Source organism: Alosa pseudoharengus, unplaced genomic scaffold (genome assembly GCF_046254945.1).
Source record: "Alosa pseudoharengus isolate Yale_2024_CS ecotype anadromous, Long Island Sound unplaced genomic scaffold, YU_APseudo_1.1 YU_APseudo_1.1_scf_5, whole genome shotgun sequence".
NCBI classification, from domain to species: domain Eukaryota; kingdom Metazoa; phylum Chordata; class Actinopteri; order Clupeiformes; family Clupeidae; genus Alosa; species Alosa pseudoharengus.
The window spans coordinates 18651406-18676911 of record NW_027468837.1 but is presented as its reverse complement, the minus strand read 5'-3'; the positions used below and the strand labels follow the sequence as shown (position 1 = coordinate 18676911).

At 39.8% G+C, this 25506-nt stretch overlaps 2 protein-coding genes across 2 annotated transcripts; one reads left to right on the top strand and one right to left on the bottom strand.

Moving 5' to 3' along the window:
• Positions 1 to 366: 366 nt before the first annotated feature.
• On the top strand, positions 367 to 17985 carry rab44 (RAB44, member RAS oncogene family). The gene is made up of 9 exons (XM_076268561.1): positions 367 to 538; positions 5356 to 13376; positions 13692 to 13797; positions 14051 to 14185; positions 14286 to 14367; positions 14618 to 14732; positions 14976 to 15074; positions 16756 to 16832; positions 16937 to 17985. Exons 2-9 carry the CDS (start codon positions 5370 to 5372, stop codon positions 17022 to 17024), a joined length of 8709 nt encoding a protein of 2902 aa, XP_076124676.1. The 5' UTR covers positions 367 to 538; positions 5356 to 5369; the 3' UTR covers positions 17025 to 17985.
• On the bottom strand, positions 17410 to 25162 carry entpd8 (ectonucleoside triphosphate diphosphohydrolase 8). Its single transcript, XM_076269171.1, has 10 exons — positions 25103 to 25162; positions 24688 to 24832; positions 24259 to 24376; positions 23677 to 23827; positions 23344 to 23503; positions 23005 to 23235; positions 22640 to 22906; positions 22305 to 22415; positions 18395 to 18529; positions 17410 to 17598 (listed from the first exon to the last, which is right to left on the bottom strand). Exons 2-10 carry the CDS (start codon positions 24814 to 24816, stop codon positions 17410 to 17412), a joined length of 1491 nt encoding a protein of 496 aa, XP_076125286.1. The 5' UTR covers positions 24817 to 24832; positions 25103 to 25162.
• Between the last annotated feature and the right edge of the window lie 344 nt (positions 25163 to 25506).

Sequence of the window (25506 nt, the reverse complement as noted above, 5' to 3'; positions counted from 1 at the left end):
ATAATGCCTTGGGGGAACACAAGGGCTAAACAATTATGTTGTTTCTTTTGAAAGACATACCTGAATACCCAGTTAAATCCTTGCTTTTACCTGATATGCTAGTAGAAAATATTAATTTCATCCATTCATTTTGGAATTCAGAACAGCAAGCAAGGCACTATGCATAAAACAAATGGAACTCTTTGTATTTGGTCAAATAAAAGTAGCAACTTGCACAGCTGATGGAAAAGATAAATGACAGAGGGTAATATTGCAAGACAGATGTTATGTAATTGTATTTGGTTAAGTTGTACTTTTTTGCTCTGGTACTAACACAGGAAATGAATCATGCTAACCTTGTTCACACTGTCATATTTCAGTTTGCTCGGACTGTATCGTGTAAATAACACAGGAAGTTTAAAACCAAGCTGACTTGTTAAAAAAAAAAACTAGGAAATGGCTTACTCTGCGTTTACTCTGTTGCGATGATGATTATCTGGAAATTGAGGGATATATAGGAATTGCTTGCTGAAAACCAGGAACTTACGTTTGATTTAAGGTAAGTATCAAGTTACTGTATGCTCCATAGGCCATATGCAGCTCTTTGACAGCAGGCATTTTTGACACGTGTGTGCCTTTAGTGTTCCGTGTCTGTCATGCACACAAGTTGTGCCACTTTTAGCTTAAGTCATTTGACATATTACAGAAATGTTTAATGTTTGCCGTTTTAGGCTATTGCCAACGTCCCTCACCAAAATGAGACCCCCTCGCGTTGACACTAACTGAAAGAATAAAAAAAAAAAATATATATATATATATAGCTGAAATGCCATAGGCTATTTGCACTTTGCAGTATTCTTATTTATTATAAGCTGATCAGGGTAAGTAACAATAATTATTTTGTGTTAAAAATGTTTGTAGCTCTGGATGCTGTGTCCCTGGCAGAAAAGTTTATGATGCCGTCCTACAAATATGAAGATTCTCTATATGATATGCCGTTGTCCAACCTACAGATTAACGTAGAGCAGTTGTGCAAATAGGCCTATGCTACAGGTCATAGTCACTCAGATTGAGTGTAGCCTAACGTTACCTGCCAACTGTTGTATTATCTCCATGAGAAGTATAGCATTAATGGTGTGAGTTGTGAGAAAGGCCTAGAATTCTTTTCAAATGAGTTTCCTGATCACACATTTGTCAATGCTGAGTTGGCTAACGGAATACATTACGACAATTTATTTAGTTGAATTTTGAGTGAATTTAGGGAATATTGTAATCTGCTTGTTAGGCCTACATAGCTTGAAATCAACAATTCCTAACCAAATTAAGCAGGCTATGCAAATCTAGCTCAACTATAGTTATCTTTATTAGACCTATGACGCATGATGTAGCCTACCTGTATGTTTTTTGCCATGAAATGCATGAAACCAGACACTTAAGTCTAGACAGACTAAATGTTCGTGTCGCATATAGGCCTATTGCACTCAAAATGAAGCCCAGTTTGCGTGGGCAACTGGGCATGGTGCACAGCTTGAGTCATTACCTTTTTGCAATTACCTAAAACAACCTGGCTGTTGGCTAGTTAGTGCTATAGCCTAACATATCTTTCAACCAGCAAAATGTTTTCTAACAAAGCCTAATATTTGTTTGCCTGCTTCTTGCTGTGTTCATTTTTTGTATCCTGAAAGAAGGCTGTCATGTTTGTTGAGTTGCAGCTGTTTTCATATGCTGGTTAATAAGCTTCCTCTTTTAGGCTGTTGTAAGTAGGCCTTACATGGCTATCTTTTGAGTGAACTTACACTAACATAGAATAACTGTATTTGCATAACTTTACAAGTAGCCTAACACCTTTGATTAAAAATGGTAGGCTACTGCATCTGTTGTGTTGGTCTTCGTAAGAGATCAGCCATTTACATTTATTCATTTGGCGGAGGCATTTGTCCAAAGCAACTTACAACAATAACATATAATTAAAGTTATTATAAAAATGAATACAATTTAAGCTATTATAATCTTCAGTGTCCCGCCGGCGGGACGGTTACCCACCTCCCCCCAGCATTCTAAATCAATTGTATGCACCATATTGTTATGTAGCATAGTAATGTTATACACCATTTCAAAGCAAAAAAATTTTTTTATGTACAATCTGTATAGTGCTTTACATTCTCAGATTGATCTTATTATGTCTCAATTAAATTTGATCCAAAATGCCCCCCTCCTCTAACCTGACAATAGCTGGCTATTGTCAGGTTACCCCTCCTCCACTTTTGGTGCTGCCCTGACTTCTGGCTGCAGTGTAGCTGCAGCACAATAAGTAGATGCAACATATTGGGTACTGAAATATTTACAATGATTAAAAATCCATAGAAATGTAATCTTCATGTTGTATTATCCAATATTAGTTGTACAGATGTATAGTCTCTCATACACACTAATTGAACCAACAAAGTAAATGCAAAAATAGAGACTTTTTTGTAAATATTCCATATTTTGTGTAGTCAGTCTATATCAGAACACCTGACATACAATCTAAAATAATCCACAAGAAACCTTAAAGTGTTACCTTTCATTTGAGACCAGGATTATGCTTCTACACAAAGGGGTTCATGTGCAGTAAGCATTTCATTGTCAGTATGCAATTTGGATAACAAAAAGTTGATTTTACAAAGGCATTTAACAAAACGCATGAGCATACCTTGGCAAATAATGGTCTAAAGTACTCATATTTTCATTCTATATTGATCTACTTTTGCACACAGCCACAAGACCTGGTGCTAGGGCTCAGTTGTGTTTCTAAGGGATATCAAGTGACCTACAGCGCTGAATTGTGGTCAGTTCAGAGATGCTTGTAATACACGCAGACAAACAGTGGGACAGGACGATGACAGAGCTGACAGTATGGGACTCAGTTCTTTGTAATTAATTGGAAATGTCTGTGAGTGGTCATGGTAAAGGGCTTTGGTAACATGTGTGTATGTCTGTCTGTCTGTATGTTTGTCTGTCTATCTGTCTGTCTATCCGTCTCACTTGTCTACGTTACCTTATTGCGTTTCATGTGTTTTATGTTTCAATTCACGTGGTGCTATATGATACGGATTCCGGGGTCATATACATAAATGGTTGAGGTAGGACAATTGTATTTGCACTTGAAAAATATGTTACTTAAATAAAAATAAAGTTGTCCTCCGAAGAGGGGGGGTGGTGGTGGGCCAAAAAAAAAAAAAAATGCTTGTAATCCGGCAGAAAGAAAAAACTATATTCTAGCCTCTGTAACTCTGTGTGAGTACATCACACAGTTAGTTTGACTGTTTCCTACGAAAACTACAGGTTCTCAGCTTTCTATAGAGGTCCAAAATTTGATGGTAGGCCCCAAAAGAGGTGGGAACAATGCCCTTGTAAATAGGCACAGTGCAATTTAAGGCAAAAACTTGAAATATTTATTGAGATCAATGTGGTTAAACTACAGGGCTACAGCTACAGCGTTAGAATAACGTTTAACTACAGTGCAAAGGAGACTAGGAGTTATCACAGGCAATACTAGTACTATAGAGCAGTGGTTCTTAACCTTTTTTCAGTGATGTACCCCCTGTGAAATATTTTTTCAGCCAAGTACCCCCTAACCAGCGCAAAAGACTTAAAACAGAGCACTGTGCCATCAGTGTCTAATTTATTAGACTTTGGAACTGATAAACACATACAAAATTCAAACATTTGGAAAAAAAACTATTTTGAACATTTTAATTTTAACTTGTCCCTCCGTGTTTTCACAAGAATTACCGCTACGCTTCAAGCACGACTCCATCGTTTGAGTTTTGACAGTGATTGACAGGTGATGGCGGGTGGCATGTGACAGGTTGGGTCGAACCATCCTGGTATGGGGGGGACTGGGTTTTTAGGATAATGAAATTGAATAGCCTACTGAAATATAAAATACATTTTATGAACTTGTATTCTTATATACTTATATAAGAGTGTGGTTAGTGCATATTAGGTGTGTGAGGTTATCAGAAACGCTAGGAGAAGAGATATTCTTGGAAGAGTTGTGTCTTCAAGAGTTTTTTGAAGATAGAGAGGGACACCCTTGCTCTGATGGAGCTTAGCAGATTGTTCCACCATTGGGGGACCACAAAAAGTCTGGATTGCCATGGGAGTGGAGGCAGCAGTGCCATACGACGTTCCTTGGAGGAGCGCAACAGCCGAGAGTTAACATAAGCTTTTATGAGAGCACTTAAGTAAGTGGGTGCAGACCCAGCAATAACTTTGTATGCAAGCATTAGTGTTAATGCCTATGGAAGCCGATACAATAAATAGGGCAGAAGCATGCAAAAATGCAATGAAAAGTTGGATTTATGTAACAATTGAAATTGTTCACAAGGTCAAAGTAACGAGTAAGAAGTCAGCTAGAAGAGGGTCAGTGATCAGTCATGTCAGGGGTGTTTGGGTGCGTGGAATGTGTTTAGCTGGAGGTGATGTTCTTTCATCCAAGCAGATATATTAGAGAGACAATTTGAGATCCGCGCCGAGACTGGCATCATCAGGCGGGAAGAATAAAGTTGTGCATCATCTGTGTAGCAGTGATATGAGAAGCCGTATGAGTGGATGACTGGGCCCAATGAGGTAGTGCACACAGTCAAGACTCATGGTTCCTCATTGGTGGTTTTGCCCTACCTAGTGTATGCTGTAGGCCTACTGATATTTGGTAATTTCAAGAAGCATTTTCAACTTGTGTCTAAGCTGATTCCTTCATTTTTCATAGTCATAGTTAGTCATCATTAAATTAGATATGTCATTATTCATTATGAACATTCTTATTATTGTCATTATCATTATTATTAGTTATTATTATTATTTAAATGTATCTGATTTTACTATGAACTGACATTTGAATAATGCTATGTTTATTGATATTCTACTGTATGTTGTAGCTAAGCTGTTTATGTTCTTTTGTTATGTTCTCTGTAAATCAGCCTTACACATAATTACATTGTATTACATTACATTACATTACATTTGGCTGACGCATTTTTAACAAAAGCGACTAACAACATGGTAAACAGTTTAAGCTTTTTAAAGCAATTCTCTCAACAATTCTAGGACAATTTAAAAAAGGTAGAGTACAATAAGAATAAGTGCATCAGTGAGTGCAGTTTTTAAACAGTCGAGTGTCAGTTCTAGTCAGGTGGTAAGTGCTAGGATCAGCAAGACTAGTTGTAAGTAGTGCTACAAGAGGAGATGTTCTCTGAAGCGCTGGGTCTTGACATAATGTCATGGAATATATAATCAAAGAGCATCATCTATCAAGCTGGGTAAAAACAATTTTTAGCTGAATTTTGTCTGTTGTGCTCATTAAGCTGATAATAGCTGTTTCTTGTAACACAGGTCTGTTGAAAATAATGTCCAGCAGAAAGTCCAAAAAAAGAATTGGGTCAACGCGACAGCGCCACCAAGGGTATAAGGCAGAAGAGAGGGGAGCTAATGAAGAACTTCAGGAGGTCTCCACTGCCCAACACCTGCAACTATCAAACTCATCTGAAATGCCCACATGCCAGCTTGATTTTGTGCCTGAGAACATAGAGGTTAGCCAACATGATCCAGGCAAAACAAACTCAGACAACTTTGAAACTGGGGCACTGGCTGACATTTCTGAGGCAGAAACAAGTACTTCTGGGAAGAAAAGGAGAATGGGTTCTACTCGAAGAGCCAAGCAAGGATTGCAAGCTGAAGAGAGAAAAGAGCAGGAGGAGGTTAAGAGCATGCAGATAGTACAGGAAGAATTTAATGTCACAGAAACACAGGATCAGTATTTTAAAGAATATTCAGATGCAGGCCAGGCTCAGACACAGATGCCGGAATTAGGTGGCAGTGAAGTTAAGGATCTGGGAACTGGGGATGAGTCTCCAAATGAACGACATAAGCTGTTGTCAGAGCTGGAACTCAAAACAGAGACAGAGGCCTGCAGTACAGAAATCCCTTCTCCAGTGTCCTTTATTCAAAGTCCCACACCAGTAGCAAATCCACCTGTGTGTGTCACAGGCACCCATCCAGAAGAGGGGGAAACTTCACACAAACAAGATGAACAATCATGCTTCAATATGTTTGAGGTCAAGGAAATCTGTTCTGATGACAGGCCACTTCAAAATACACCTCAAGGACTTTCTGATCAGCAGAGAGATGAAAGTGCTGAAGATGTAGGTAAAAGTGAAGAACAAAGGGGGGCAAAAGAGGTCCATTTGGAGGGTAGTTTAAACCAAGAAATAATGGAAATTGAGAAAGTAGATGGTGAGCCTGTCAGTGAAATGGAGGTGGAATGGGCTGGCATCCAAGATTTTTCATTACAAATGCAACATATGACACAGAAAAGTGCATTTTCATCAACAATGGAAAACATTTCAACGGTTAAAGAAAATTCACAGATCTTCTATCCTAGCGATGCCAATATTGATGGCACAGTAATGGAAGGTTACAACAAGTTTGGAAATCAAAACATCACAGAAAGTGAACAAACCAGCTCTATTAATGTTTCACAAGAAGAGGATAAAAACTCAGAACATAATGTTCAAAAGCTTAAGAAAAGAATGGGGTCAACCCGTAGACCACTCAAAGCAATCAAACTGAAAGAGGACATTGGAAACAGCCAGGTGGGAACACAGGATAACACATTGCAAGAGGAAATGTCTGTCAAAGAGGACACACAGTTCAGAGAAATGGCTGTATTTAATGATAAGTTAGAGATGGCCTTTACTGTCAATGTGAGAGGGGGAGAGTTAGAAGGAACAGGTGATGAGTTTGAGGAACATACTGCCATGGCTACAGACGCATGCCCCTCAACAGAGAATATAACAGATGGCATTGGGACAAGCACCAGAAGTAGTCATCTCATCATGGAAGGGGAAGGTGCAGAAATACTCAATCCAGGAGTATATGGGGAACAAATAAGTGAACATCTGTCATACCATGCACTAGATCAAGAGACACTGCAGATAGTGGACCAAAGACAATTCACTGAGAATACAAATCTTACCCCAGAATTCACTACCCAATATGTTGACCAGCTCCAGCAGCATGGTGAGATAAATTCAGAAAACAGTCTAGAGACACCTGAACACCAAGAAAGGCAATCCAGTACAAGCATGGAAGTATCAGAACAGACAGAAGTTGAGAATAAGTTATCATCTTCAGATGATTCCAGTCCAGATTCTGCCGGGATCACAATAGAGGACATAGACGTCACTGAGAAAACTGAGTCTTTTTCTTCTCAGATAGGTTTTGAGACTGTCAGTGAGGCTTCTGGTCATTCAGAACAAGAACATCAGTTGTCATCTCCTACACCACATAACATTCCAGAGAACACAGTTGCCCAACTGAATGTTCATGCAGAGAGCTTTAGCTCTGAGATGTGCAGCCCTGATGTCCAACACAGTGAGGAAGCAGAACAAGGAACACAGGTTCACATTCTTAGTTCAACCATGGATTCAGAAGTACCAAATATCACCACAGATGTTCCTGACTTTTATCATTCACTTAATGTGGAAAGCACAGACCCATCGGAAACAAGCACATTGTCTGACCACTGTCAGTCCTCCCTCAAACTTCAACATCAAGAGGAAGAGGAGAGTGTGCAACAGGATACCTCGTGGCAGAAGAGGAGAATGGGGTCAACCCGTAGGCCAAAAAGAGAACAGAAAAAGGAAGCGACATGTGGAGCCATGAGTACAGATGACGTCAATGAGGACATGAACATGAATGCAGATACGGAGATCACAGTTGCCCCACTGAATGTTAATTCAGAGAGTTCTAGCACTGAGATGCTCAGCCCCAATGTCCAACACTGTGAGGAAGCAGAACAAGGAACACAGGCTCACATTCTCAGCTCCACAATGGAATCAGAAGTGCCAAATATCAGCACAGATATTCCTGACTTTTCTCATTCACTTACTGTGGAAAGTACAGACCCATCAGAAACAAGCATATTGTCTAGCCACTCGGAATCCTCCTTCAAACTTCAACATCAAGAGGAAGAGGGAAGTGTACAGGGTGCCTCAAGGCAGCAGAAGAGGAGGATGGGGTCAACCCGCAGGACAAAGAGAGAACAGAAAAGGGAAGAGCCATGTGGAGACATGAGTACAGATGATGTCAATGAAGACATGAACATGAATGCAGATACGGACATGAGGTCAGAGACAGAACAGGGGATTATCGAAGAAAGCATCATAGATGCCTCAAAGGAAGATGAGTTTTTCACCAATCAGACAGACATTGGGACTCTCAGTATGGCTTTGACTCTTGAACAGGATCAGTACTGTGACAGTAGCTTATCAGCTGAAATTCTGCCATCCTCTTTATCACAGTGCAACCCAGAGGAGGGTGAGAAAGAACAAGAAAACCAACACCAATATCCTGATATAATTGCAGAGCAACTAGATGGTAATGACCTAGAAGATAACAATGAGATATTAATTTGGGGAAAGGAAACAGCAGAGGTCCTTACAACTGTGGGAGCAGACCTATTCAGTGAAGCATTTATGAAAGAAGATGTTGACCAAGTCGAAAACCATGAGGAAGAAATGTCAGAAAGCTTCCTTGAGGTCCTTGGTGACCAGAACAAGGAAATTATAAATACAGAGGTATCTGAACAGGCAGAAGCCGATAATATTTTATCATCTCCTACAGAAGATCCCAGCCCAGATTGTGCAGGCATGACAGTTGAGGATATGGATACCACTGAGAAGGCTGCCTCTTTCTCCTGTCAGATAGCCATTGAGACTCTCACCTGTCTTGGAGCTCCTTCATCTGATCACATTCCAGACATTGATACCTCACTGAATGTTCATACAGAGAGTTTTAGCCCTGAGATGCACAGCCCTGATGTCCAACACAGTGAGGAAGTAGAACAAGGAACACAAGCTCACATTTTTAGTTCCACCATGGAATCAGAAGTACCAAATATCAGCACAAATGTTCTTGACTTTCATCATTCATTTCATGTGGAAAGCACAGACCCATCGGAAACACGCACATTGTCTGACCACTCTCAGTCCTCCCTCAATCTTCAACATCAAGAGGAAGAGGACAGTGTACAACAGGGTGCCTCAAGGCAGAAGAGGAGAATGGGGTCAACCCGCAGGCCAAAAAAAGAACAGAAAAAAGAAGAGACATGTGGAACACTGAGTACAGATGACGTCAGTGAGGACATGAACATGATAGCAAATACGCAGATCACAGTTGCCCCGCTGAATGTTCATGCAGAGAGTTCTAGCACTGAGATGCTCAGCCCTGATGTCCAACACAGTGAGGAAGTAGGACAAGAAACACAGGCTCACATTCTCGGCTCCACCATAGAATCAGAAGTACAAAATATCAGCACAGATGTTCCTGACTTTTCTCATTCTCTTCATGTGGAAAGCACAGACCCATCAGAAACGAGCACATTGTCTAGCCACTCAGAATCCTCCTTCAAACTTCAACATCAAGAGGAAGAGGAAAGTGTACAACAGGGTGCTTCAAGGCAGAAGAGGAGGATGGGGTCAACCCGCAGGACAAAGAGAGAACAGAAAAGGGAAGAGCCATGTGGAGCCATGAGTACAGATGATGTCAAAGAGGACATGAACGCAGATACGATCATGAGGTCAGAGGCAGAAGAAGGAATTATAGGAGAAAGCATCATCGGTGTCTCAAAGGAAAATGAGTTTGTCATTAATCAGACAGATGCTGGAACTCTCAGTATGGCTTTAACCTCTGTTGAACAGAATCAGTATGTTGATAGTAGCCTATCAGTTGAAACTGTTTCATCTTCTTTCCAACTGTGCAACCCAGAGGAGGGTGGGCAAAAACAAGAATATAGACATCAATACCCTGATATAATTGCAGAGCAACTAGATGGTAATGACCTAGAAGATAACAACGAGATGTCCATTTTGGCAAAGGAAACAGCAGAGGTCCGTACAACAGTGGGAGCAGACCGGTCCAATGAAGCATTTATGAAAGAAGATGTTGGCCAACTCAAGAAGCATGAGGAAGAAATGGCAGAAAGCTTTCTTGAGGCCCCTGGTGACCAGAACAAGGAAAACATAAATACAAAGGTATCAGAACAGACAGAAGCTGAGAATATTTTATCATCTCCTACTGAAGATCCCAGCCTAGACTGTGCAGACACAACTGTTGAGGACATGGATACCACTGAGAAGGCTGCCTCTTTCTCCTGTCAGATAGCCATTGAGACTCTCACCTGTCTTGGATCTCCCCCATCTCCTTCATCAGATCACATTCCAGAGATAGATACCTCACTGAATGTTCATACAGAGAGTTTTAGCCCTGAGATGCACAGCCCTGATGTCCAACACAGTGAGGAAGTAAAACAAGGAACACAAGCTCACATTCTCGGCTCCACCATAGAATCAGAAGTACCAAATATCAGCACAGATGTTCTTGACTTTTCTCATTCTCTTCATGTGGAAAGCACAGACCCATCAGAAACAAGCACATTGTATAGCCACTCAGAATCCTCCTTCAAACATCAAGAGGAAGAGGGAAGTGTACAGGGTACCTCAAGGCAGAAGAGGAGGATGGGGTCAACCCGCAGGACAAAGAGAGAACAGAAAAGGGAAGAGCCAAGTGGAGCCATGAGTACAGATGATGTCAATGAGAACATGGACATGAACGCAGATACGGAGATCACAGTTGCCCCACTGAATGTTCATGCAGAGAGTTCTAGCCCTGAGATGCTCAGCCCTGATGTCCAACACAGTGAGGAAGTAGAACAAGGAACAAATGCTCACATAGATGGTAATTACCCAGAAGATAACAATGAGATGTCCATTATGGAAAAGGAAACAGAGGCCATCACAACAGTGGGAGCAGACCAATTCAGTGAAGCATTTATGAGAGAAGATGTTGAACAACTGAAAAAGCATGAGGAAGAGCAGTCAGAAAAGAGTCAGGAATCCCTAGCTGACCCGAAGAAGGAAAACAGAATAAGCACAGAGCTATCAGAACAAGCAGAAGTTGAGAGTAAGCTATCATATATTACCGAAGATCTCAGTCCAGACACTATAGTAGAGGGCATGGTTACCACGGAATCTCCATCTGAATCTCACACATGTATGGAGAGCTCCATCATGGAAGAATTAAGAGCAGCGTCTGATCACTGGGAATCCACCATCAGACTTCAGCCTCATGAAAAGGAGGGGGATTTAAATCATGATGTGTCGAGGAACAAGAGAAAGATGGGGTCAACTCGTAGACAGAAAAGGAAAAGTAATGAAGTACATTTGGATGGAACAAGATCTTCACATGAAACTGAGGTGATGACTGGGATGGTCACTGAAACTGATATTGAGGTGCAGCAGGAAGAAAATCTCCAATCAGAGGAAATATCATCCAGTGAAAACATGCAAGCAGCTTGTCTAAACACAATTCTTGTAGGATTTAATGAATGTCCAATGAAATATGCAAGTAAAGAGACAGTGGATGAACCAAATAAACAAGATCTAAGCAGTCAAGAGTCAGAAAAGGAAAAAGGAGAGAGGGACATTTTAATGATCCTGGAAGGTAAGGTAGAGGATCAAAGGGAGGTTGACTTGGGTCCACCTGAAACCCATAGAGCAGTTAAGTGTGACACAACAGTTGAAGGACAGGGAAGGATTCTAGAACAAATCCAAGATAAAGTTACTGAAACAAGTGTTTCTGCTTCCCAATATCCACAAACTGAAGAAAGTCCTGGCTTGAAACGGAGGAGAAAGTTAGGCTCAACAAGAAGGAGCCAACATGAAAAGATGGAGAGAAAATATGTTGTCATGGATGGAATGCTCATTCACACAGACACAGAGACAAGTCCTTGCCTGGACAGTAAATCAGTGGAAGGAGAAGTGAAAGATGAGGAAGAGAGGAAAATCCATGATATTGAGGAAAACACAGAGGCAATGTCTTCTATTTTTGGAAATACAATAGTTATACCTTCAACACCAGAATCACTCGAAACAGATCAGGAGAGAAGCAACGATGCCATTCACAGTAAAGATGAAGTAATTAAGAAAGAACAGTGCATTTTGGCCCCAACTATTACCACAGCAGAGCAGCCACCTTTGGAGAATATAGCCGGCAATGACTATTACTCAGCTCATGGAGACACTCTGGCTGTGAACAGTAAGACACCACCTGCTAATTCACCCTCTTGTAAAAACACACTTAAGTTATGTCCACTGGAAAATTCGGATTCCTCAGAAGAGAGTAAACCACAAAAGAAGAGAATGGGATCTAGTCGTAAAATATCCCAACGTCAACATAAGAATAAGAATAGCAGTCATAGTGAAGCAGATGTAAAGAATGGGGATTTGGATAGTGTGACTAACACAGTTACACAACCAATTCAGCAGGTCACTGGTGATGTAGATTTATGTGCTGAACATAGAGGAGGACTAGAGGGTGCACATAATTATAAATGGACAGACATCCATCAGAGTAAATGTTCTGAACCTGCCAGTGGGGCCTGTAACCACCCTGAGGACCATTTAATCCCGGAGATGTATGTTCAGTCACCCTTGGGACAAATTGAGATTTCGGAATCAAGTGGGACCACAGCAGCTGAGACGAGCTCCGGAAACCTCTGTGAGGATGACAGTCAGAAGGAACCCAAATCTATGCTCCAAAAAAGAAAGATGGGCTCTTCTCGTAGAGGTCAAGGTCTGAGAAACAGAGCGAAACAGGCTGCAAATGTAGACGAGCACGTGGATGACATCAGCACCTCGAAACAAGACGGGGATGATACAGCTCTTCCGAATACAGAAGACTTGTCAATGGAGGGTGAACAGTTACTCATTACTTCTGTTCAAACAAGCAAGAGTAACCTACAGCCACTGGCTCAGGCAGAAAGGCCTGATGAGTTCATTGATGAGCGAGTTTTACCTGCATCTGCTCAATGCAGGACATCAGTCCACAGTGCATCCTCATCACCTTCATCTGAGCTGCAAGAGGATAACCCATCCATAGATCCACAAAGCACCACGAAAAAAAGGAAAATGGGATCAACTCGCAAGAACATGAGGAGACAAGGGGAAGATGAAAAAAGCGGCCTAAAGAGAGACCAAGGAAATGCAGAAAGATGTAATGTGATTGATGACATGGGAGATCTGACTGGGCCAACTGAGACAGTTACAATCCAGAAAGTGACTGAAACAGGGGAGTCAGAAGATACCCTACCACAAGATGAGGGTACTGGACATGGCTCTGCTGGCCACAAGGAGGCGCCAGAAGGCACAAGGAGGAAGATGGGCTCCAGGCGTGGTGGTCAGGGCTGCAGAGGGATAGGAGGAGCCGTGGGGGGACCTGAGGACCAACCTGTTAGCCAGGCCCCTGAAAATGATAGCTGTGTGTTGCAGAACATTCAGGAAAATGTCCATAGTGAGGTAAATATGACAGATTATATGTCTAAAATACTTCTGCCCTGTGGTGACACCATATACGGTACCAACTGACTGCTTCTTATTAAACAATAGTGCTTCTTCTAAAACAATAGTCAGCAAAAGTTGAAAAGTTAACTTTACAAAGCTGTAGCCAAATTGAAACAAACCTGTTGGTCAGGATGAATGTTTCTTTGGAATCTAGATGCATGTATGTTAAATTAGAAATCAACAGAATTAACACTACCAGTAATATTCCATCATCAAGACTAACTTCAAGGAACTATGTATCATTAAGATTGTGTTGTGACATTTTCACAGGGCCTTTCTAAACTGGTCTTAGCTGGTGAGGGGCAATTTCAGAAGGTGGAACAACCGCCTTCAGAAGCAAGAAGCAAATCAGATTTAGATAGAAAGTATGGGCAAGGTAAGTTTGTCGGCAGTCTAATTTTATTTTAGGAAAACAAATATTGACATATTGACTTGAAAAAAGAAAATATGTATGTTTGTAAAAGCATTCCTGATGGTGACAACAGCAACAAAAGAAAACAAAAATAATCATCTTGATTTTTTTGTAGACTTATCTAAGAATCATATATGAAACATTATCCAGACAAAAAATTAACTCCTTTTGGAGAGCAACACCCCCTAAAACCTCTCCAATTGCTTTTCTACATTAGACAACACTCTTACATCTCTGGAAGAGGCTGTTATGTTTAATGTAGTGATGGTTGGAGACAGTAGCGTGGGGAAGACATCTTTTATCCGCCGATTCCAGAGTGGACAGTTTATTGATGATCACTCTGCCACCATTGGTAAGTTTGATCTCTTTTTATGTTCTCACTTTTTGTAATCATCTATAGTCGCTTTGTATTGATATGTGTACAAAATAATGTGTCTGTACACACATCACAGGTATTGATACCTTCACCCAGACATTGGCTGTGGATGGTGAATTGGTAAAACTTCAGATATGGGACACTGCTGGTCAGGAAAGGTATGGATGTTATGGAGTAGTCAAACTTAGGTGATGTGAACTTAGACTTACGTGAACTTAAATACTTAGACCTCATGTCAGTTAGCATTCTGACATTCTTGTCATGTAATGTAATAATGTTGAATCAATAATTAACAACTTTTAAAAAAATCCCCTTTACCAGTGTGTTAAGATATTTAGAAGAATATTTGTTTGCACATGTTGAGAGTGTTTGATTTTGAAACAATTTTGTCAAACATATATCTTCCAGGTTTCAAAGCATCACCCATAATGTGTTACATAAGGCTCAGGGACTCATCCTGATGTATGACATTTCATCCTGTCAGACCTTTAGTGCTGTTCGCAAATGGATTACCTGCATTGAGGTAAATGTCAAAAATTAAAAGTAAATATTAAAAGAATAAAAAGCTTTAGTTGCTGATTTTCAGAGAATATCTTAACAGCATCCTTCATTTCTGACAAAAAAAGTTTTCTCAGGTAATCAGCAACTACAATCTCAGCATGGTCCAGGCAACTGCCTTGAAGGAATAGACAGGCTTACACTGAATTTTGAGCATCGCTAACTGCATCATTGACGAAATATATCATGTTGTGGATGTGCTTAACAGGAAGGGGCTCCAAGTGAGGTCATCATCTTGCTTCTTGGGAACAAGAATGATAGTGAAGATCGGGAAGTTCTGCACCCAGAAGGCGAACGGTTGGCTCAGGTGCTATGACAATTTGTTAAAAATCAGTATTTGAATTTGGTTAAATGTGAGTTTCTGGATTGGATGAATAAGTAAGTTTATAAATGAGTGTAAGCTTTCCCAATGATGTTTACAATATTTCTGGAAGTAACTGTAGTCAAGAATAAGACTTCATATACTATATTTAGAGGTAGACTCTCATTACAGTGCATGAAAATGCTAGGCTCCTTAGTATTATTATTATTATTCCGCTGACCACTTTTCTGTAAGATATTTAACTTCAACCACTTAACTTAGAAATTTTGTTCAAACTTTAACGTAGGTCTTCTAATGGACATGGCTGCTATGTTTTTTCATTTTTGTAAATGTTATACTTTGAGATATTAACAAAAACAAACCTATTTGTCCAACATATCAACATAGCAACCACCATGGCAACCAACATGATTACCCTAGCAACCAGCATAGCAACTGCTTTATTTGGCATAGCAACCACCATATGTACCCTAGCAACCATCTTATTTACCCTAGCAACAACCTAGCAACCACCACTATAATGTCAATCTAACAACCACCATAGCAACCAACATGATTATCCTAGCAAATACCATAGCAACTACTTTATTTGGCATAGCAATCAACATATGTACCCTAGTAACACTCAAGACACCTTAATATTTGCCCTAGCAACAACCTAGCAACCACCACTGCAATCCCAATCTAGCAACCACCATAGCAACCGCTTTATTTACCATAGCAACTACCATATCTACCTTATAAATACCCTAGCGACCATCTCAATTACCCTAGCAACAACTTAGCAACCATTAAAATATTATCAACTAACACAATGACTCCAGCAACCAGCATAGCAATCACATATTTAGCATAGCAACCACCATATCTACCTTATCAATACCCTAGCAACAACATAGCAACCACCACCATAATGTATACCTAGCAACCACCATAGCAACCAACCTGATTATCCTAGCAACCAGCATAGCAATCGCTTTATTTTGCATAGCAACTACCTTATGTATCTAGCAACATCCTAGCAACCATCTTAATTACCTTAGCAACAACCTAGCAACCACTGAAATATTGTCAACCAACATGATGACCCCAGCAACCAATATAGCAACCACTTATTTAGCATAGCTACCATATCAGCTATCTCAATTACCCTAGCAACAACATAGCAACCACCACCATAATGTTGACCTAGCAACCACCATAGCAACCAATATGATTATCCTAGCAACTGCTTTATTTTGCATAGCAACTACCATATGTACCCTAGCAACCACCCCTATAATGTCAACCTAGCAACCACCATAGCAACCAACTTGATTACCCTAGCAACTAGCATAACAACTGTTTTATTCGGCATAGAAACCACCAAATGTACCCTAGTAACACCCTAGCAACCATCTTACTTGCTCTAGTAACAACCTAGCAACCACCACTATAATGTCAACTTAGCAACCACCATAGCAACCATAATGATTACCCTAGCAACCTTCATAGCAACAGTTTTATTTAGCATAACAACCACCAAGTCTACCATAGCAACACCATTGTAACTATCTCTGCATTATCTGTTTTAACTCTGTGTGATATTTTACATCATATATTTTGCATTTTCATGCACTCGTTATTCCTTGGGATTGCATTTCTAGTTTGTATTATAATTCTTTAGGAATACAACATCCATTTCATGGAATGCAGTGCTGTAACTGGCTACAACGTTTCACAGTCCATAGAGAGTCTGGCCAGGTAAGATGCACTCATTTATCCATTGATAAGAAATTACATTTTTACTTGTTTTAGTTTCATTCTATGTTGTTTATTATAATAACTCTGATTGATTGTTGGTGTAGGTTATTGAAGCAGACAGTGAAAGAGAGTGGTCAAGGCTGTGTGACACTGCACCAGAAGCCCCCACAGAAGAAGTCAGGCTGCTGCTGAGGCCTTATTCTTTTCATCATGTCTTATATTCAGTTCATGTAAACCTATACACACATTACATGCCTACTTTAGCTTATACATTGTACTTATACATGTAACAGAAATTACATTTATTTTAAATTAGACCTTCCTAAAAAAAAACTTTGCACAGTAAAATAAAACAGACACTTTACATTATTCCAGTATTATATAAAATATTTCTGTAAATTTTGTTTTCTTTTGTTGGTAAATATTTGAAATTTAATGGATCTTCAGCACAGCACACGTAAACACTTCATTTATGAAAATGTGTTAACAGTAAACAAAGCACAAATTAGTCAGGTGCTGATCTTTTCCCATTGATTTGTAATTATGTGAAATATAACATCTAGTGTTCAGTTAGTGATTATGGTGACCAAAATATGAGGAAGATGACCATCACAAGGCTGAGAAAAAGTGCAAATACAATGAAAAACACCTCAGCTGCCCACTGACTGCGCTGCACTCCTGTAACCACTAGGGGGTGTTTGGAGGGTATCAGATTAGTCAGGTTAAGCATGTAGCCCAGAGTCCAACCAATGTCTGTGTCGGCCACCTGTGGAATGCCAAGGACACATCAAATCAAATCCATCTTTATTTGTAGAGCTCCTGTTGTGTTACATTGCAATATAAAGTGTTTTCCAAAACAAAGCATGACGAAAAGTTAGCAAATAACACAAGACCACATAAAAACAAGAGAAGCCCTGATATCTCACGAAAAAATGTCATGGCTTTTATCAATTAGACTGTTACAGAGTTTGTAGCACATTAATGAATTTGTAACTCAGGGATTCATAAAAGTCAAAATCAGTGACATTTTGATTGTCAGTACATTTTTTACATCTGTTATCTGGCTTGATCATATTTATTTATATCCTTTATTCCAAATGTCCTGGTTATATTTTAATGTTGAATTAATTTAATAAACATTAAATGAATTACATTTTCTCTATTTGATTTATTTGCTCATATATATCATCTAGTGCCTCATCCCTAAGGAATTCAGTGTTAACAGGAAGGGCACTGCATGAGATACCAGCGTGAGCCTTGAAGTTTCTGTTTATAGTAGGAAGTAGGCATGTCCACATAGTTCTTGTGGCATTATGTTAAACATGGCAGACATGTGAAGCAATTACATGTCCAGTATGTAATACCCATGAGGATATTCCAATTTGGACTATGCATTTTCCAAATAGGAAAATGCATTCCAACCAATGTCTTCCCTGTATGTCTAGTTTGGCAGGTTGTTTGCATATTTCAATGAGGGCTGTGACGCTGCTTTTGCTTTTATGTAAAGGACTCATGGTTTCTCCAAGTTCTCCAACTGGAAGGCAGGTTAAGACACAACCCACCTTTTTTTGGAAGTAGATTTTGTCCCAGGTTTCATTGAACTTGTAGCCTTGCACAAGAATAGTCATGATATACTGAGCTGAAGCACAGTAGTCTCTCAGGTATATTTTTTTTGTGTCAGGATATTCAACCAGAAGCTGGGTAAACAGAACAGACACAATATGAAACACCCTGATCTGGAATCAGTTACAGTACCCTCCAGAATTATTGACACCTCTGCTAAAGTTGACTAAAAACCGGTATTAAAAAATAATCTGTTGGTGATTTATTGTAAACTCACAATGAAACAAATTAGGAAAAAATCCAGCCTTGATAAGAAGCAAATGTATTTTGAGAAAAAGAAAAATCTCATAAAGAAATATTTTCAACTAAAACACTTTTGCTCACAATTATTGGCACCCCTGAAAAATCTTATATACAAAACCTTACAGAAGCATTTTCCTATCTAATTTCAATGTATGTAAGTTAATCAGAGTGTCTGTGAACTTTCAGAAGTAGTTCATGACTTTCTTTTTCACTATGGTATGAAAATAAAGTCACACAGAGGCTACATCCTCTAGTCATTTTTTAACATCGGAAAGACAAGAGAATACACTAAATTTAAATAAAAACAAAGTGTTTTTTTGACATTTGTAAGTCAGAGAATGTCTATGACAACTTTGTTGAAATGCCTATATTTACAGTTCAAACAATGATTAAAAGGTTCTGATCATCTGGAAATGTGACAAACATGCTTGGACAAAGACCCATGGTTATCTTGCCGCCATGTACAGTATGGTGGATGGTAGGATAGGCTGTTGGAGAGTTACAGACAAAGGTATCATCTTGGGGTCACCAACTCCCCAACAAAATCTTCAAAAGTGGCCCCAGCCGTGGCGCGACTGGCTGGGGCACCTTCACCGTACACCAGCGACCCGGGTTCGATTCCCGCCCCGTGGTCCTTTCTGGATCCCACCCCGACTCTCCCACTTGCTTCCTGTCATTCTCCACTATCCTGTCAATTAAAGGCATAAAAAGCCCAAGCCCAAGGCTGTTTTTATTCCCAAAGGCTTTGGGAACCTAATTAAAGTGCATAGTAGGGCAACCGTGGCCTACTGGTTAGCGCTTCGGACTTGTTACTGGAGGGTTGCCGGTTCGAACCCTGACCAGTAGGCATGGCTGAAGTGCCCTTGAGCAAGGCACCTAACCCCTCACTGCTCCCCTAGTGCTGCTGTTGTTGCAGGCAGCTCACTGCGCTGGGATTAGTGTGTGTTCACCTCTCTGTGTGCTGAGTGTGTTTCACTAATTCACGGATTGGGATAAATGCAGAGACCAAATTTCCCTCACAGGATCAAAAGAGTATACTTATATAGTATCATGAACATCAAGAAAAACCTGAACATTTTCAAAGGAAATCTGTCAATCTCTGCCAAGACACTAAAAGTTGGTCATCAGGTCAATGAACCAAAACAAATGTCCAGATCAAAACAAATATGGTTTGGCATAAAAAAAAAAATTCTTGGGTTCCGGTTTCCGACCGACCCTGTCAATTTATGTGCGACCCAAATTTATTTTATGAGCTTGGGGAAGAAATAACACTAAATATATTAAATAAATCCACAAATAAAAGGCGAACTATTACATTAATTACCCCTTGCGTTATGTATAGGAATGAGCGTATTCTCTCTTTTACAAAGTAGCCTATGCACAGCTGTTCACGAAGACGATTGTTTTTGTCACTTACCAAGGCACTCGCAATTTTGTCCAAACACCGCAACTTTTTCGCAAATTTGACCAATCAAAGTAGTTTCACCGTGAAATTTCACCTACCACAACAGTCCCTCGCGCAAAATATTGAGCCAGATGGCACACTTACTTCTGCACCTTTTGCATATGACACCAAAGACTGCCCTATTCGTTCCTCTACAGTTTTGATGACAATAAATAGAAGGCTAACGTTGATGATCTGCTTACTTGCATCTCTCAACCTGGTGTTGCTAACCTACCTAGGCTATGAAAGTAAGTTAATTAAGGCCTACTTACTGATTTTTGAGTAGGCTATGCAACCCATTGGCAAACGTTTACCTGGATATGTCCTTTTAGCTTATGTCATGTTTGCTAGCTTGTGGGCTTAGTTTGAGTAGTGCTACCAAAATCATAGAAATTAATAAAATTGCAAGACATTTACCTCTTCTATGATCCAATAATGATTTCATTCGAGTTGTTTTTTTTAACATTTATTTTAACTAATGACATAGAAGACATTCCCAATTGCATCCACATATCGTAATGCACTATGCAAAAAGTGATTTACACTCGTAGCCGTGAGATGCAAGCCTTCCAATCCACTCAGAAATGTACTTAGGCTACTCTCACGTCCTTAAAGGGGCAGGCAGTCAATTAGTCGTACACCACCAATGTAATGACATTAAACAGAAGTGTAGTCAAATAGTTTAAATCAATATGAAATTACTAGATACTTACTTGGCTATTAGTAATTATGCAGGCCACAGACTATGAATTATTAAAAAGATATGAACTTAATATGAATTACAAAATATATGAATGTATTGAAACATATGACATGATGCAATCTCTTTAGGTGACTGTCTTTTTTGGACAGTTCTACTATAATGCTTTGTGAATGACCTCAGTCAAAGCATTTTCACAAATAAAGTAGGCCTACTTTGATTTTCTGTAATCCTTACTGTTTACCTTTGATTATCCTTTTTAATAAGCATCAAGATTATCAGTGTGATTTTGGTCTTACTAACCTTAATTGCCCTAAATTTAAACTATTTTTGCAATTTTCACTTCCTCCCGCAATTTCTCCACAAGAAACAGCTAAAATCACCGCAACTTCCATCCAGGCATTTTAGGTCGCAACAGTCTCAAAAAACCTCGCGAAATCCTGGTGGGATTGATTTTCTACCTATCCCTTAGTGCCACTGGAAAAAAAATAAAAAATAAAAAATTCCCTACCGACCCATGGCCTCAACTGACAACCAACAGGAACCAAACCTTTTTTTTTTTTATGCCTGAACACAACATTAAGAATCAAGCTTCCATCTCAGTTTGCTTCCCTTCAAGGTTGGATTTTTCTTAATTGTTTTCATTGAGATTACAGTAAATCACCAACACATTATTTTTTATACCGGTTTTTAGTCAACTTTAGCAGAGGTGCCAATACTTCTGGAGGGTACTGTATAATGCATTTCAAACAGTGTTGAGACATTTGTTTTCAGCCATTAGCAGATCGGTCCAATTCATTCAAACGTATACTTATCTCTTTTGATCTGGTGACCTACATTCAGTACATGAAGAGTTCAGATCAAAACCAGTTAAATCCAGTTGTGAAGAATTTACATACCGGTAAATATATTTATATATGTTTTATTATCATCAGTCACACTGTTGTTGGGTTGTGAAATATTTTCATTTAATTCATCTGTATTTGATGTAACGTTTGCACATGTGAAGGTGGACTGACCTCTTCACATGCCCTTGTGTGAACCATGAGATACACATTTGTAGAGCAGTGTTTCTGAAACTTTTTCAGATGAAGAACCACTTAACCAATAAAAAAGAAACGCACGGATCACCTAGCTAAAAAAAAGATTAGACCTACTTCAACAGTATATTAGCCTACACAATAGGACTACTCACTGAACCACCTTGCTTATTGTCTTTGCACTTTGAATATTGTGTCAGAGGATCCATATGATTTAAACTGGCATACATAGACAGTGTTGTAGAACTGTTTGGATTTACATACAAGTTGGTTCAATATTGCAAACAACTCATCTATATTATATTTTACCACGTCTGCTCGCGGACCACTTGGGATAGCTTGCGGACCACCAGTAGTCCCCGGACCACACTTTTAGAAACACTGTTGTAGAGAGTAAAAGGAGAGAAACTGTGTTTTCTTACAGTATTCCAGCTCTTCTTGCAGAAGGTCTCTATTGTCGAGGTGACTTTTGGTAAGGGGGCTTGAGGGGCGAGCCCCAGGAAATCAAATGTGTAATAGTACGCTGAAAAGGCCTGCAGAAGCCAATGGAAAAAAATCATTACCCTGCTAGCTGAACAAAGAGCACCAAGACACTGAATTTAAAAATTTACTTTGTATGTGGTATTAGTCTGTATGGCAAAAGGATAAATAAATACCCTTATTTATTTACATATGGAAACATAATGTAACCATATGCCTAAACAGGTTAGCGCTATTGGTTGATTACACTCAGTTATTCAATTTTGGAGTGACTTACAAAGAACTCTCCATGGACTGGAGGCTGGTAAACTCCATTGAATCCGCAGTCAGGGCTGTAGGCACACTCGCTTATGTTTACTATCTTCTGAATGAGGCTCTGGCACTGATTGGGGTCACTCATGCCAGAGAAGGTGACACTTTTGTCAGGGTCAGTATTTCCTGGCTTGCTCACACAAGGGGAGTCGTAGAGGTCACCCAGAGTCAATGTCAGGTTGAAGCCTGTATGATAGCATGGGTGCATAATTGTGGTAGAAGAACCACTCATCTGGAATAATCAATTGGATCATTTTACGTTTCAGTTACAGTGCTTGTCATCTTTCAAATATTGAATAGAATAGAAACACACCAAATCCTGATTCTCACCGAAACCAGATGTGCTTGTAGCTGCTTCATGGCCTGGTCCTTTCCATAGCAAAGGTAGCTGTGAGTGTACACCCCATACCTATGGCCATACAGCTGAAGAGCAGCTTCAGAATCAGGCTGCTTAACTGGCTCTTTGGGAGTGAAGGCTATTTGGGTGGAACCCCCTCCTAGATCCAGAGCCCCAAGGATCCTACCTCCTTTTGGCTGAATCCATTGGCCTTCAAACGTGTGCTGCCATCAAACAAGAACAGAGACAGTCTTATGTTACAGTTCCATGGCATCTTCAGTGTTTCTTCCTTGTCTTTGAAACACAGGTCATGTGCACATAGTAGAACTCACCTTGATGAAACCCTCCAGTATATAGTTGATAGTAACCCAACCATAAGCCCCTTCTTCCATACCCGAGAGTATCTGCGCACCACGGAAGTCAAATGGATAACCCTTTATTGTGTTGACGACTTCCTCCATGATGAGGTCTGTTGCATTCTGATCTTGTAGCCTGGATATTACATATTTTGCTGTTTACAGGGTTTTTTAGGCAAGATTCAAAGTTCATTCTTCCACAATGTACGTCTTGGTCACTCATCTATACAGGAAACAATCTACACACATATGACAAAGACATGGTAGGACAACTAAAATAGTAAAGCATAAAAACAAAGTATAGTGTACCTTAGGAGCCGCATACCAGCCGTCGCACCCAGGTATAGAGGGCAGCTCCGCTGCTGTCTGACAGGTATTGTGGCTTTGGCGACATCTAAGCACTTCTGAAGACTTTGGCCTGCAGCGGGAGGATTTTGCCTGTAGCTTGATATACCCCCTCCTGTAAATAGAGCCCCACCATGGGAAATGTAGAACCCTGAGTCTATCATGGGAAATGTATTATGATTATGATTCATCCTATTTTCCAGTAGTGTTCCCTATAATAGTAAGGCAAAGGCATAGAATGTATCTCGGTTTCTTTCTGTGTTTGTTTATGTTGAGCTATATTAGCAAGGGAAAAAGTACTCACATTTCCAGACATGTAATGTCAACATTGTATTTTACTTTGAGACAGTTTTTAAAAAAAAAGGTTTTCTTTTTCATGGGGTAAAATGATTTATTTATCCAAATTTGGAAATGTACAGTATGTTTTTGACAGTCTGTTGGGGTGCAATTTTCCTTGCAGCCTTCTGTTAGAGCAGCAGCATCAGTTACAGTGACATTAAGAAACTGAACAAGCTGTGAGATAGGTGATATTCAAAAGTTACCAACCATCCACCTCGCACACCTTCATCTGTGACACAATCCCGGTGTTGTTTTCTTTGCCTCCTGGCCATTTATATAAGAAGAGAGATGTGTGGGAAGATCCAGCATCAAAGACTATTCCATACTGAAATGAAAAATTTACAAACAAAATTAACTTTGTAACTGTAACATGGTAGCCTAACTAATAACCAAGCACACAGACTGTTAGGACATAAGAGTTAGGCAGTCCACCATAACAGTAATTTTGTCGTGGAAATAATTACAGGTTGAGTAAGCAACCACTGAGCCAGCACCAGCATAAGAACTTCTGAAGAACACAATCAAAAATTTAGCAAGAATACTGTAAGGTCACATCTGTCAGGGATAAGAAGAACAATGGACTATTCCTACGCTGTTTTTGACCTTTCAGGTGGATCTGAAAGTTTCCTCAATCACCTGTGTGCCGTAGGGTAAGTCCATAGTGTAGTGCTGAGCCAAAGATAGAACTAATGCAATGATAGTGGTGCATACAGTGGCTGTCACAGCGATTCCCAGAAAGATGCTTCTGGCTGGTAGTTTCCCCATTCCAACAATTATACGCCTCCAAATAAATAAATAAATGTTAAAACAAGTACATGGCACATTCACTCTCATATAATACAAAATGTATATATCTATTTACTATGTTTTCGATTAAGTTCGATATCCATACAAGTGGTGGGGTACCAGCTAGGAGTATTAAAACTCTTGTCAAAATAAACAACCAAAAGCAAATATCACCACTGTCAGTGGCAAGTCAACAATTAACCAAACTGAAAGCTTGTGGATTAGCTGCTATGTTCAACATTCAGACAATGTTTGTCAGACTTACCTTTTAAAAGCACTTCAGTCAAAGTTCAACATGCCCCTTCTCTCTCTCCACTGCTTGTCGACAACTACACATAGAGAATTTGTCATACAAACATGTTAATAGTCTTGTCTCTCCCAAGAGTCCTGCCTCTTATCTACGTCAGAAATGGCCTGAGCAAAGCTTCAAACATGAACTTACTGAGTTCACACCCACTGGGAAACTGACAACAAACATTCACATAGTAAAGCTAATACTGTATGAAAAATACCAGAAATGTAATCCTCAGCATTCAGTACAGAGTGTCCAGCATAATAACATACTGTATATTAGAGTACAAAGCGGCACACACACCTTATCTTATCTATGACCAGAAACAATAAATCAAGCAGTGGCTTTTCTATCATTTCATGTGCAACAAAATTGTT